Below are 14,209 nucleotides of genomic sequence, written 5' to 3'. Positions count from 1 at the left end.
GAAGTTACAGGATATTTATACCAGTTACTGATTAAAAAAACACATAATTTTCTCCCCAGTCACTGAGTGTCACTTCACACCCCAGCTAAACACACCAAGTACCTCTGAAAAAAATCCTGCAGTGACAATTTCAGAAAGAAAAATATCAGCAAGTAGAGGAAAAGATTGAGAAGAGCTCAGTCAGCAATACAGAAATACAGGAATTTAACTAAATGCTAACTGCAGACAGCAACACTGAGCTGGATGCAGACACCAGGTTGCCTCTAAAAGCTGCATATAACTTATCACTTGTACTAAAAAAGCCATTTAACTACCAATAAACATTTTTAACTGCAGCCATTTCACTCAGTCCAGTTTGTAGCTCTGAGCTGTTCCTAGGTTCTCCACATGCATAGTTCCTGTCTAGATACTCTTTAAAGAGCCAGGAACTTGTACAGGCCTTGGACACACACCTCAAACCCTGAAGCTCAGCAGGAGCCAGACGCAGTCCTGCTCTGACCCTAGAGCCACAGACCAGCTGGAAACCCTGCTGACCCCATGGGCCAGCCCAGACACCCCACTGACCCCATGTGCTGGTCTGGACACCCTGCCTGCACAGCACATATACGAGACACCACTTAGACTGAGCAGGGCCAACAGAGCCACCATCAGGGGTCAGGAAAAAAAAAAGAAAAGGAAAAAAACTCCAAATGACCTCACACTTAAATGAAGGGTTTCAGGTCATGTTCCTAAGTTTAGCATTTATCGATAGCGATCATGAATAAAGCCTCATCTTCATGTTTCTGCACTGGCAGCTGTGCCTTTGCTCCCTGCCTGACTCTGCTGTTAATGCGAAGGCAAGTGCTCTGTCACATCTGTTCACCAAATACCTGCCCACAAACAAAGCAGTGTCACAGGCCATGGGGTTCTTCAACTGAACTGTGTAAACCCTTTCGTGACCCAGTAAGACCATCCAGCCAGACTGTTTTTAAGTATGCCTTATTTACTGCATGTTAATGTCTGACCTGGGGAATTAAAAAATGGAGCCCACACATCACCCTCCTGCCTAACAGAGGAGAGATGGCAGCTCCTGTCAGCAAACACAACACCAGAGTGACAGGGGGATGTGGGGAAGCCCATTCCAGGTGTACCTGGAGGGAGGGACAGCAGCCTCCCTGCAGGGCAGTGTGCCAGCTCCACACAAAACAGCCCTCAGGTCAACTGAGAGGCCTTTGTGATTTCTCATGGATGTGAACCTCTGGAGAAGAATCACCTTGGAAGGGTTTGACTGAAGCATTTATCAGATCAATTCATCAGCTTCAGTATTTCAAAACTGGCTTCTACCTCTGCACTAGCCCTGGCTTTATCAGGACTAAACTTTTAGATTATTGAACACCTTGACTGAAGTAATCCAAACTGTTTATGCCTCAGATGCAGGTCATGCAGTAAATAAACTATATTTGTCATATGGCAAATACATAATATGCTCTACATATCCCATGGATCTCCCCACCACACAACACATAGGAATTTCTGTCTCTGTAACTCCTGCTGTGAGAGCACTTTGAACACACCTGCCCACACCAGCTGTCCTTGCAAGCACACACAGGTTCAGTCATGCTTCCCAGTGTAGTTTTAGTGCTTACAACTCCCCTCCAACATGTTGTTTATAGAGAACCCTCATGATCTACAAAGTTCACAGAATTTCTGCATATTGCACCAAGTTAACCCCAAAACAGACATAACAAGAGCTCAGCTTTGACCTCCGCCTCAACACAGGGCTAAAAAATTCCCTTATCCTGTAACTCCTCAGTTACATATTCTGCTGTACAACAGCAACAAAAATCACAAACCCATGTTCTAACTGCAGAATTTGAGACACAAGGTGAGGAAAAGGGGAAATTCCCAGTACCCAGTAGAGCTGCACAATGCTTAACTGTGGAAATCCAGAAGCAAGGCCCTTCAGCCCAGCCTTAAACAGCCACCATCAGCCTCTCATTAGGTGAAGTACAGCTGAGCTGGGAGTCAAAACAATCTCCAGCAGTCTTTTGTTTAGAAGTACAACACTCACCCTGGCTACAACTGTCTTTTGCTTTGAACTCCTAGGAAAATAATTTTTAATATGAACCAGTTACCGGCCAATATGATGGTCACATGGATAATTTCTAAAGGCTACAGCACTCCACAAGCAGATTTTTTCCAGAATTACAAACAATAAATAAACCCAGACCACCAAAAGTCTTTATCTTTGTATGTCTTGACATTTCATCAGCAGGATCTCAAGAGCACAGGATTTCCACTATCCAGCTGCCTGTGATGTGGTCTGGTTTGGAACACCATACTCAAGACTGGAATTGTACTCTGAAATCCAGTCCTTAGTCTGCAAAGATCTCAAATCTTTAAAGGATGCTAGTTAGTTTCCACATGCTTTGAAAACCTAGTCCCACAATTAAAAAATTTAATTACCACCACTTGATTCTTATCTTGAATTGTAGAGAGATTCTCTTCTCTTCCAATATGCATTCCTAATTAACATAATTCTATTGCTGGACAATACAGTCCCCAATCAAAAAGCCATTCCACACAGATACTGCAATGCATTCATCAGGACCCAAATTCTCTTTTGGGTCCTGATGGAAAATCAAGAGTAGTAACATTTCTACTTTTTATAGGTTACTTGATGAGATTTAATAGTTTGTTTTTTTCAGAAAAGGAAAGATAAGAATAGAATAGAATAGAATAGAATAGAATAGAATAGAATAGAATAGAATAGAATGATTTAAACAGTTAAAAATAGCATACACTGGAAGCAAAAAAACCTTCAAAAGAAAAATGCACTTAGGGACAGAATGCTTGTTTACATCTTGCACCTGGAGAACCTATTCCAAGGAATCCTGCATCACATCTTTTCATTAACTTCACTTCATTGGAACAGAGGGGTCATTACCACTTTCAGTATTTCAGAAACTAGAGAGGTATTTTAAGTACAAGACACTGCTAATTGTTACCAAGAGACACCTGTCTTACAAGTAGTTTACAGACATGGTGATTACTAAAATAGAAAATACAGGTGCAAACAATTATTTCCAAGCACAGCCTAAATGGATTGAGACACATTTTGCCTTGATGCCAAGTACTGAGTTCACCCAGGTAACACGAGTCCTGTGCAGCCCTTGCTGCCACGAACACCCTGCTGTAGAACAAATGCCCCAACACATGCTCCCCCAAACAGCAGCTAACACACACAAACAAACATACAGCCTTTTTAATAGTGTGGACATCTTAATTAAAACATCAAATAGGCACTTCTCAGATATGCTGGTATAAAAAGCGACTGGAGACATGAACTGTGATTATTATCAGATAAGCACTGGTCCCTATGCTTAACTTAGCCCAACTTCTCACTTTGGTGTACTCCAGGAGTGGTTACACAGAATAGTCCAATGCCCTGCACCAAAAAGCAAAAGAAAACAAATTTCCAGTTCTTTTAGGCAGAAAGTAAAAGTATTAGGGGATGACTCTGTGCAAATCCTCCACTTCAAGGTTCCACATGTTCTTATGGATGGGGTTTTCAGAGAGATCTGTCATCTTTATTGCTCGAAGAATGGGCTCTGGACTGCAGGACCGCACCACACCCATCACCATTACATACTTCCCTAAAAAACAAGTAAGGATTAAATTCAATTAACCTTTGTATTATCATTTAAATTCATAAACCAAATTAAAGTCAAGTAAACAGTGCAAATTGAAGATGCTGATACTTGTAAGAAAACTGAAGGAACAAAGACTGCTTAGAACTAAATTTCAGAAAAAGGCTTCATTATCTGTACAGCCACTTTCACGACCTATTTAACTACACTTCCACATACCGTAAGAGCCAAAGAAACACAAATTTGTCCTGCTTTGTGAATGGACTGAGGATAGGTCAGAAGGCTGAAGTTTTAAGCAATGTGCCTATTCTGTACCACAATTTCTGCAATTCTGCAGACCAACAGTTCTCCATTTGAACTGGAAGTTCTGGTGAAGGGGAGAGAAGGGAAAGAAAGAAAGAAAGAGAAAAGAGAAATAGGAGAAGAATCTCTCCTTGTTCAGGGCCTCCTGCGCGCGGCCCGGCACGGCCGCCAGGCCTGGCCGGGCGGAGGGGATGTGCCCAACCACGCTGGAGCGGGCACGGGCAGGGGCCCGCGGGGGTCCCCCAGTCCCGCGGTACCTGCGCTGAGGCACGGCCGACCCTGCGGCACCTGCTCCACGCCCAGCACGGTGAAGGCGCCGCTGCCGTCCTGCAGCCGGGCCGAGCCGCCTTCGGCGCCGCGCTGCACCTCCAGCACGGTGCCCTGCATCCACACGGCCCGCAGGGGCAGCGGGGCCCGGCCCGCCGCCGCCCGCCGCAGCTCCCAGCTCCCGCCCGCGCCGCGCTCCGCCCGCCGCAGCTGCGCCGCCAGCACCTTCACCGGCGGCCCCGGCGCCGCCCCGGCCATGCTGAGGGGCGCCTGAGGGCGCGCAGCCGCTGAGGGCGGGAAGCGCCCGGCCCGGCCCGGCCCGGCCCTGAAGGGCGGCAGCGCTGCAGCTGCGGAATGGCCTACGCGGAATGGGAGAGGCCTTGCGGGACGTGCGGCCCGTGCACTGTGTGGGTGCAGAGCGCAGGCAGTGCCCAGGCTGGTTCAGCCGCCCCGTCGCCTCGGCTGCCCAGCGGCTGCGCCGTGTGCCAGCCCCACGAGCCACCGCCCCTCACCTGGATCAGCCCAGAGCCTGACTGGCCGTCATTTTACCTGGTTTCAGTCCAGGACCGGCCCCTTTACGTGCAAAAGGCAGTGTGAGCTGTGCCTCGGTGGTCTGGTTCGAGCTGAGGGTGCCGCTGTGCTCTGCCCCACGCCTGCTGCTGGAGCCAGCCCGGCCTCCCACCCTGCTTGGCGGGCCGGGGCCATGGTGCTCACCAAGCTCCGGTTTCGTGAGAAAACGGGAACGTGCACATGCTGATTTTCTCAGGGATGCTCTTCTGGGGAAATCCGGAGCATAATGCACTGAAACCATGGGCAGTTTTAAGATGGGAAACTTGAATTCCAAGGCTTTAACAAATTTATTTACTGTCTTTATATTGCCGACAGGCTAGTTTCCTTTGCTGCAGTCTGGTATTCCTGAAATGTTATGGTTTCTTTTGGGTGGGTGGGTTGACATTTTATTTAAAAAATAAGCCAAGAAATAAGCTAATGAGAAACAGGAGGATGGAACAAGACAATAATCAGGAAAACCAAAGGGATGGGTTCATTACTTTCACAAGTCCTATTACCTACAAAATTGCACGATGGGTAAAAATACACTGACTTCAATCATTCTTCTTTAAAAGAGCTTTTGTTCTCCACTAAAATAGGCAGTTACTTTATTTTAAAAATCCGGTTTTGTCCTGAGTAACAAAATACATCAAAAGGCCTTTTTTTCCTACTCACCCATCATGTTGTGAATTATTTATACAGTTTTTTTTTTTTTTTCCCCAAATACATTTTCTGTTTGGAGACATTCTGTAAATGGGACTGTATTCTTTTTATAATGTAAGGAAGCAGTTATTTTTTTGTTACCACTTACAGTAAGAATAAAACATAATATTGGTAATAACAATAAAAACACTGACATCTAAGCACAATACAGAACCATGTAATCTGGCAATCAAATCATATAGCTTACAGGAATAGAAAGACATTAGATGGTTACTGTATATGAATGCATGATTTGAGCAAGGCTCACAGGAGAATATTTGTAATTTATGCCCTTAAGCTGCAGTCACTTGACAGCATCAATATTTAGTTTCACATTAAAAAAAAATTGTGCCAAATATTGATAAAAGTATTGTATTTCTATTTGTTACTGCATAATAGGAGTGTCTAATGCTTATTAAGCCATTAAATCTACAGATCAAGGCAAGACCCCTACAAGAGTGTAATCTTCAGGAGAGACTAAAAGGTCCCTTTTAAAAGATTTGCCTTCAAGAAATAGTGTTATAAGAAGGGCAAAAGCACTAGCAACCTGCATCAAGAAATGGATTTGTTTTCCTAAACCAGAAAATCCTTATCTTTCAGTAAAATGCATAGTTATGCTGAATTATATGCAAAGCTCTTCCCCAAGACCTGGTGCAGCTCAGCACAGACACATTCTGCACCTGCAGGGAAAATGACTGAGGCCTCAGCAGACTATTCTGGAGGTGACCCCACAGTGATCATCCTCTGATTTAAGGGGAGCAGAGGAAGCTCAGCACACAGTTGGAAAAGGCACAGAGTTGGTGGCTGCCAGGCTCTAAATTACACTGGATTACACATGAGCAGATTTTTTGAGAGCACGCTTGATGCGAGACTTTTGGTTTGCACGGATTAAAAAAGAAGGAATCAATCTCCTGCCTGCTACTGCAATATGCACCTCACTTCAAAGCAATCTTCAAGGACATTATTCCTCAGGCTGACACACACATGAGATGGTCACAGTGGGTGAAAAAAGGTCAGGTTACACCTAGACAGCACAGTCCCGATGAAAGCAGGAGTCAGGGCTCCCTCAGTTACAAGGGCTCCCTCAATTACACTGGCAGGGTTTTGTTGGTATGGTGCCAAGAGAGCTTAGAAAAGAATTTGACCCCAGATCTCTGTGAAAAGAGATTGCCAAAGAAGCAGCAACTTGAAATTTTCTGTTGAGCTCAGACCTTTTTGTGCTCTGACAGTACTACTTAAAATGGAAGCAATTCCCTGCTTCTCTCCCTAATTTTGGTAAAAGGCTTATATTACAGAAGCAGAAAAATCCTTCTTTCCCTTGGCCAGGAAGTCTATCTTTTACAGCCTTTCATTCTACCCGAAAGAGTTTTAAAAAATCCCTCTTTCCAGTCCACTGGCCAATGTGTATAGAACCAGTTCTTCAATTTTATTTCTCTTTCCTAGTGCTGAGAAGTTGCGAAATGGACTTCAAACAAATTTTTAATTTTTTTTCTAGGATTTGCAATCCAAGTAATCATGAAGGTTTTTTTCTTTAATTTTATTTTTAATATTTTGTAAGCACTTGTTTTAGAAGTAGAGCTAGCTGGGAGCTCCACAGCTGACTGCCAGTCAGAAAATGTGCAGTTGAAAAATACATGGATCATAATGGCCCACAAATGTCTGAATGGCCCAGAAATGTCCGTAAAACAGATCCATAAAAAAAACCCTTGTCTCTGGTCAGCCCAGAAACTCAGAGCATTCAGAGGATTCAGAACTCAGAGGATGTGACTGGAGCAGGCCAACACCTGCTCTATTCTGGCATCTCCAGCAACAATGCCTGCCCACAGTCGCAGACAGAGTAAACTGCAAAAGGACATGACTGAGCCTTTCATATCCTCATTCAGAAAAAGGAAGCAGCACATGGGAGCTCAGCATCACTGAAGGAAGAGGTGAAAACAATCCTTTGCAATAATTACTCTGCAAGTGAGGACTTTTCCTTTCCCTGGCATTCATATGAAACTTCACTGAAGGATAGCTTTTAGCACAAACAGTATCAGGTTTGACCTTTAAGAGATCTGTCCTAATTTAGACTTATTTTCTTACATTGCACACAGAACAATTCGACACAAACACAAAAATATAAAATTCAGTTGTTCCTGGTGTTTGTTTTGTATTCCATAAAAGATGCAATGTGCATGGACATGCTGACTGAAGTCTGGAAAAACATCTTCATCCCTCAAGGGTTTTTTTAGACTATCTCATCATCACTGATTTTAATTAATTATTTGAAATTAATAGATCAATGAGTTGGAATTAATGGGCTGGAAGTCAGTTGTATTTACATCCCTAACATGAGCTTCAGCTTCTTGTAATTTGTGCTTTGGGACAGAGCAGTCTGGCAGATGGATACTAAATTGTGTTCAACTAGGAATTTCAAAAGACCTGGAGCCAGCAAAGTCATAGGCTGAAACAGGAAAACTCTAGGTGCAACCTGCCAAGGTTTTAATTAGGAGGTGGCTCTGAATAAGTGGTATTTTAGATGTGACTTAGGGCAGGTAAATGTGAGCAACAGACATCAGAACCCCACTACTTACAACAACAACAAGAGTCTGGCCTCTCCCATGGTGTCAAGCCAAAACCTGCACAAAGAGTGACAGAGGAGTCACTCTAAGATATGGTGACCTAATTTTGTGGCAAATACCATCAACTAAAGCTTTAGCAAGGCACCCCCCAGTGCTCTTTTTCCCTGAGAACCTAATATAGATGCTCTGCATCGCATGTGAGCTTATGCTTAGTGGAATCTGTAGAGGATTATGGCAAGAGCTTTCCTGCAGCTTCCAGGAGCTGCCAGCTGCGCCCAGCATGTGGAGAGGAAAAACAGCATCTCCTCAGAGAGTGGGGGGGAAACCTCAGCTTGTGCAGCCAGCCTTAGCATGAAAAATTATTTCATTGCTCCCACTGGCGTGCGGACTTACTCAGTTCCTGTCACTTGCCACACATCCCCGCCATGGGGCCTGCAGGCTGTGAAAAGGGCAATGCTGTCCTGCTTAGCTGACTCATTTCATTTACAAAGAATACTTAGAGGAAATACTTACAGAACTGCAGTTGTGTTCTGCAGAAGTGGGTGTCACCTGTTGGTTTCTTGCCATGGTATATATATGCTGGCGTGTAAATTAAATAAATCAGTGTTCTATGGAATAGGACTATAACATGATTAAAGAAAAAATTAATTATTCAGTCTTTACTAGTAAGGACTGTTTGCTGCTCTGGAAATAGTCTGCAGAGCTGGCTTCCAGATGGGCTTATTCAAACTCCTGCACAAGAAAAAACTCTTTAAATAGGAAACGAATGGCATACAAAACATTAGATCTTCATCCTCACTGAAGTTGGGCCAGTAGCTAGGAGACTTCAGTCACTCACCTTTTTGACTGAGTTTCACTTTTTAAAAGAATTGGATATTTAGCAAAAGCTTAACAAGACTGGAGAGTCCCTATAACCACTGTAGGGGAATACAGATCACAGTGCCTTCCCTTGACAGCTGCTGCTCTTGCATAAACACACTCTGATTAGCATGGTCAGCCTCCAGTTCATTCAGCAATGTGACAGAAGAATAATTTTCCTAAAGAACAGTAGGCAGCAGAGTGACATTTTACTTCCAAAAACTTAAAGTCTGAGTTGTCAAATATAAATCTACATAGAAGCCAGTAAGGCTGAGAAGTTACAACCATTCCAGAGCATATATTGGCAGGATTCTGTAATAATCAAGGCCTCTTCAAAAATCCATGAAATAAATTTCGGGTGCTTAGTAGGGAGAGGCTTTCACTAATATCAAATTTTCATGCAGGCAAGATCTTTCTCAGGTCCAGTCAAAAAGACCATCTCTCCCTGCAAACTTTATCTTGTTCAAAACTAAAAAACATCACAGCTACAGCACCACCAATCAAGGTAATTTCAAGTTAATAAAATGTTAGAGCACAATTGAAAGGAATTATGAATTTTAATATAATAACTCAAGAATTTTACACCAATCTCACATTCAGCACACACATGCATTAATTTAGGAAAAAGCTTTTGGAAGTTAGCATCAAGCTACTTGAAGGGGAAAGTTTGAAGTGAGCATCCAAAAGCTACAGGGAGCCAGAGAGGAGAAAGCCTACACTTTTGTTGCTGTGTGCAGTATTACTCTGCAGAGTCTTCAAGGGTACACATTTAATAGCAGCCTTGGTGGCAGCTGCAGGTTGCACAGCCAAGCAGACCAGAGTGCTGTTTCTAATCTCTGATAATTCATGTGAAAGTGAACTGTCCTCACTACTCCCCATGCTTTGGCCAATGTTTGTTACCTGTATTCCCATGGAGTATCACCTCAGACACATGTCATGACTGTCCTTAACTAACCAAATTTTGCTCTGAGATCAGAGAATCTGTGTGTAAAATGGCTGCACTTAGTTCTCAATGAAGCTGTGACTAAAGCTGTGTCCATGTATTGCCCAGGGATTGAGACAAAAAGGATCCTGGGCTGGACACAGGGCATCAAGCAGCACTGGCATCTTCTTCAGAAAGTGCTTGTGAGCAATGGTGTCCTAACTCACCTGGTGCTGGCAGTAACACCTGGAGGAGGAGAGGAATGGCCTTGGAGGGGAGGATGCTGCCAAGAGCTCAGCAGGAAGGCCCCAGAACTCATACTTCAGAAAGAAAAAGCAAAAATCACAGCTGGAGGAACAGCTGGCTTTGTGCTGCTCTGCAGGGGGACACCAGACATGGATTCAAAACAAACAGCTGAATGACTGAAAAAGCAAAAACAATATAAAGAGGAAATCAACAGCAGTGAAACTTTGTTTGAAGCTGCTCAACAATTTATATGGTTTTGTGCACATAGGTGGACTGGGACCTAAAGAAGCTTGAGTTTCCGGTTTCTTATTATGGTGTGCATTCTGTAAGGCAAGATTCAAACCCAGAAGTACTTACAAGCCTGGATGCAGAATGCATTTATTGCCATAGCCCCTACAAATAGCAGCCTGCTCCCCAACTATTGGCATGAGTGAAATGAATGAATGAATTCAATGGCATGTTAATAGCAATAATTTTAGATGGAAGTCACATTAATATATGGATGTACAAGGCCTACTTACCTTTTAATAGGTCTAGGAGAAGATATAAAATGTCATGTTAAATCAGAGAGTTCCTCCTAAATCAGAACACTGTGTATAATGTATAAAACAGTGTATAATTGATGAAGTATATTTTCACATTCTTTGGGTTATTTATTTATTTAAAAAGTCAAAAGACACAAGACTGCATGAACCAATGGGAAGACATCTCATCATTTCATTTTAGAAAGACCTCTACAAGCCATATGGAAATGTTGTGTTTTAAAATACAATTTGACATTAAAATGTCACAAACTGCCTCCACCTCTTGGTTTAAGTAATCTTAATCACAGGTTTTAGTTGGTAGTTTGTACAGCACTTTATGTTAACCACTATGCTGAAACTCTCTAATTTAGACCCATCTCTTCCCACTAAGCCCAGAATATGCAAGGTCAAATATGAATTTAATGGAATGAAGGTCAGAGTTTTATTGCTGGCATTTGCTGTATTGAACAGCCATCACTGGCAACTTGATCCATGAGCATCTCAGTACTCAGCTTTTGTGAAGGTAAATACACCTGCTCCAAAGTAAGTACTGGTGCTCCAAGATTTTAATCAGCTCCTCCAGTGAGACTTTAGAACTTCATGTTATGAACTAAACAGGAAAACAACACAAATCAGAGGAACATAGAAAGAAACTGTGAAAAGGATCTACTTCAAGGAGAAATATTAATATAACTTTTTATGTAGAGATAAGCTGACCTTTCTACTAAACTAAAGGTTGTGTGAAGTCTACAGTGAGGCAAATGTAAGAACATTTATCTACCTGAATATATTTAAATATTTACTAATGATTCATGTGAAAATATTTGATTTTTATAGAAGGCTAGAAGATGGCCTATAGTGTGCAACACAATGGCTGTTTCTGAGTGTAGCTTTATATAGGGCAGCCGTCCAAACTAAACAACAAAACTTGGACTTGAAATTCAAATGCAACCAAAAAAATGAATCTTGAGGGATCCAAATACATTGAAGCCAAAAACTTAGCAAGCTTTCAGCTTGTCATGAAAAGCAGCAATAAATGATAAATGCAGACCAAGTACACCTTATTTTCAAAACCTGACAAGCCCACAAAACCAGACTTGCAGTAGTGCACTCTATTGCAAAAGCCATCAGTGCTTGTTTGTTCAAAATAGAAACTGTCAATACTGTAAGAGCCAACCAGGAGACATCAGTTCAGTGCAGATGGTGCCTCAGACTCATGCAAATGTCACAGAGTGTCTGTGCAGACACTGTGTGCACATTTTTGGTTGCACCTTTGGAGTTTTGATGTTCCAAATATCAAGCATTTATATTCAAGTAATTTCAAATTTTACACAGGAGCATTTGAAGAGCTGTAGCTCTGCTACAATTTGAACACCTATGAATATCAGACAATAGACACTTGAGAACGGAAAAAGGCAACACATGACCTTGGATTTGCAAGGCAAAGCTTGGCAGATCTTGGGCTCCACTGCCGGTTACAGCTTCATTTATGAGAAATCGTGTTGGGTGAAAGTGAAAGGCACGTGCAAGTTTTTTTCTTACCTACAGATCTCTGGTTTGCCAATACGTTATCTAGACCTATAAAATAATACCATGATTACTAATAACCACAAGATGTGGGTTAGGCATTTTCATTTTTGTTGTTTTCATAGATTTTTAAGGCAGAAGGAGACTTGAACAGTTGACTCTACTGTTTGACACAGACCACTGGTTTATTTGCATTCTGGTACCTCTGGGTCTTCCTCTGCTGAGAATTCAGTGGTGTTTCAGTCCACTGCAGACCACAAGAGCTTCCAGCACTCACTAGTGGAGCTAAGGAGGCTGAAGCACACTCACTACTGCTTTCATCCTGCCATTTAATGGAATCAGTTTTACATTCATTTCTAGCAAATGAAATACTTGAGTGAGTGTCTGGGGATAGCAAAAATATTCTTCAGGCCCCTTTTTTATGTCCATTCAGGTTTGTGAACAGCAGTTAAACATACTGATGAAGGAATTAATACCTTTGGGCAGACATTTTGCAAATGCAACTGGGCTTGCTCCAATCACTGTCCAGTTCCACTGCTCTTCCCTGCCCGGAAAAATTAGGCATTCAGGTATGTAGGTTAGATTCAGAATACATAATGTGGATAGTTCACAAACCACTTTGGCTGGCTCAGTTAAATAACAGTATATACTGCTCATAAAACCAATGCTGCTCAGTATCAATCACTGATTCTTCTGACTGAAGGGTGCATTTCCTGTTTTGATGGGTACACAGTGCCTTCTGAAAAATGCTACACACTTCAGGCCTCCTGTGGTATCAACCTGAGTAATGGTCACTAGCAACTTCCAAAATCAAGGCTGGGATGAACAGTCTTTATTAAGAAAATCTCTGAAGTTTACAGTCACAGGAGTGTTCATTTAAATAGTGCCACATTTTACTCAAAACTGGCAGTGTTTGGTGAATGTCCCTTTTGCTTGTGGCAACTTTCCCTTCTGTTTCTTAGAAATGTTATTGCACTACCCTGGGTTCTGGCTGGACACATGATTGTCTGGGGGAAACAAAAATTCCAGCCAAAGAAAACAGAACTGAAAGTAACTGGAGAATCTTTCTCATTCATCTTTTGATCTGTACAATAGATAGATGCATTTCCTTCTAAAGGCTGCATTTCCCAGATGTAAAGCAGTAAAGCTCCACCAGTACTTCTGCAATTTCCATCACACAGCTGTGGAGTGTTGTGAACTGATAACATTTATAAAGAGTACTTGTCATAAAAGGAGCAGTGCCATGAAATTCTTACTCATAAACTATGGTAAAACTTTCTGTCCTTGAATTCCAAGCATTTTTCATGTTTTACAATGTCCTCAGATTATAGTTTATAGTCTGTAATCTTAGACTAAGCTTGGTTAAATTCCTGGTACATGAGTAGGAAAGAGTGTATTTGTTTATTATTTCATCAGAAAAGTTACAGATATATGCCTTAGGAGCAATGCTTTCATCTTTCCTGGTAGCTCTCTCTTGCGAGCTCATACTGAAGAACAAGTTTCCATCATGGTTTTCATTTGCTGCTTTTCATTTTCATTTACATATTTGTATTGTCTATAAATGTCTGGATATGTAATGCCTTAGCTCCATAGCTCTCACATTGTATCTTCACGTTGCAGCTCTGCCTAAATGGGCAGACTGTGCGTTTCAGATGGTAAGAAATAAACAGGCTCTGTATGAAAAGGCCTCTGGAAAAAAACAAGTTGTATCCTGGGTCAGTCCCTGGCCTACATCCCACTGAGTGGCAGGAGGGAACTTCTGCCTATTTTTCAAGTACTTCTGCTAACTGCTACAGCTTGGCTGGGCACAGTTTGGCCTCTGGAAGCAGGTTAGCTCTGATCATACAAGTACAAGAGTCCTGTGAAGGTGGGATGAGACCCCTAGACTGCAGACCTAGAAACTCTGAAGTGTACTTCAGCATGTCCAAGTGCCTCAGTGAGATGGTGCTCCTCCAGTTGCAGAGCTGACTCTGGTTACCTACTGCTTGGACAGAAGCACTTCCTGATACCTTTTCCCACCTCCCTTCCTGTCTTCTTCCTTCACTGTACACAGACCCTGCAATAAAACCTTCTCAGTCAGAAGGAAAGGGAACTCTTTATTGCATTGAAATTATAAAGCAA

At 42.5% G+C, this 14,209-nt stretch overlaps 2 protein-coding genes across 5 annotated transcripts in view; both read right to left on the bottom strand.

Annotated features, from left to right (window-relative positions):
* Window positions 1-3,229: 3,229 nt before the first annotated feature.
* Window positions 3,230-4,472, bottom strand: RMI2 (RecQ mediated genome instability 2). The gene is made up of 2 exons (XM_053992506.1): window positions 4,190-4,472; window positions 3,230-3,635 (listed from the first exon to the last, which is right to left on the bottom strand). Exons 1-2 carry the CDS (start codon window positions 4,455-4,457, stop codon window positions 3,487-3,489), a joined length of 417 nt encoding a protein of 138 aa, XP_053848481.1. The 5' UTR covers window positions 4,458-4,472; the 3' UTR covers window positions 3,230-3,486.
* CLEC16A (C-type lectin domain containing 16A) overlaps window positions 3,549-14,209 on the bottom strand; it is a 142,904-nt gene continuing 132,243 nt past the window's right edge. For 2 of the 4 annotated variants that reach the window (XR_008439679.1, XR_008439683.1), the window contains 2 exons: window positions 10,019-10,213; window positions 3,549-3,635 (listed from right to left, as the gene is read on the bottom strand). The gene's annotated coding sequence lies outside the window, so the exon portion shown is untranslated. Of the gene's footprint in view, window positions 3,636-8,031; window positions 8,069-10,018; window positions 10,214-14,209 lie in introns of those variants that run through there. The other 2 variants (XR_008439680.1, XR_008439681.1) reach the window with 2 other exon arrangements.

Source organism: Vidua macroura, chromosome 16 (assembly GCF_024509145.1).
Source record: "Vidua macroura isolate BioBank_ID:100142 chromosome 16, ASM2450914v1, whole genome shotgun sequence".
Taxonomy (NCBI): domain Eukaryota; kingdom Metazoa; phylum Chordata; class Aves; order Passeriformes; family Viduidae; genus Vidua; species Vidua macroura.
Note: the sequence above shows the minus strand (reverse complement) of the source record. Positions and strands in the feature narration are given on the sequence as shown.

Excerpts from the sequence above, each read along its gene's own strand:
- RMI2 (XM_053992506.1), bottom strand. The coding sequence starts at position 4,457 with ATGGCCGGGGCGGCGCCGGGGCCGCCGGTGAAGGTGCTGGCGGCGCAG. Across the intron at positions 3,636-4,189 it reads TCGGCCGTGCCTCAGCGCAG|GGAAGTATGTAATGGTGATG; the intron begins GTACCGCGGGAC and ends CTTGTTTTTTAG.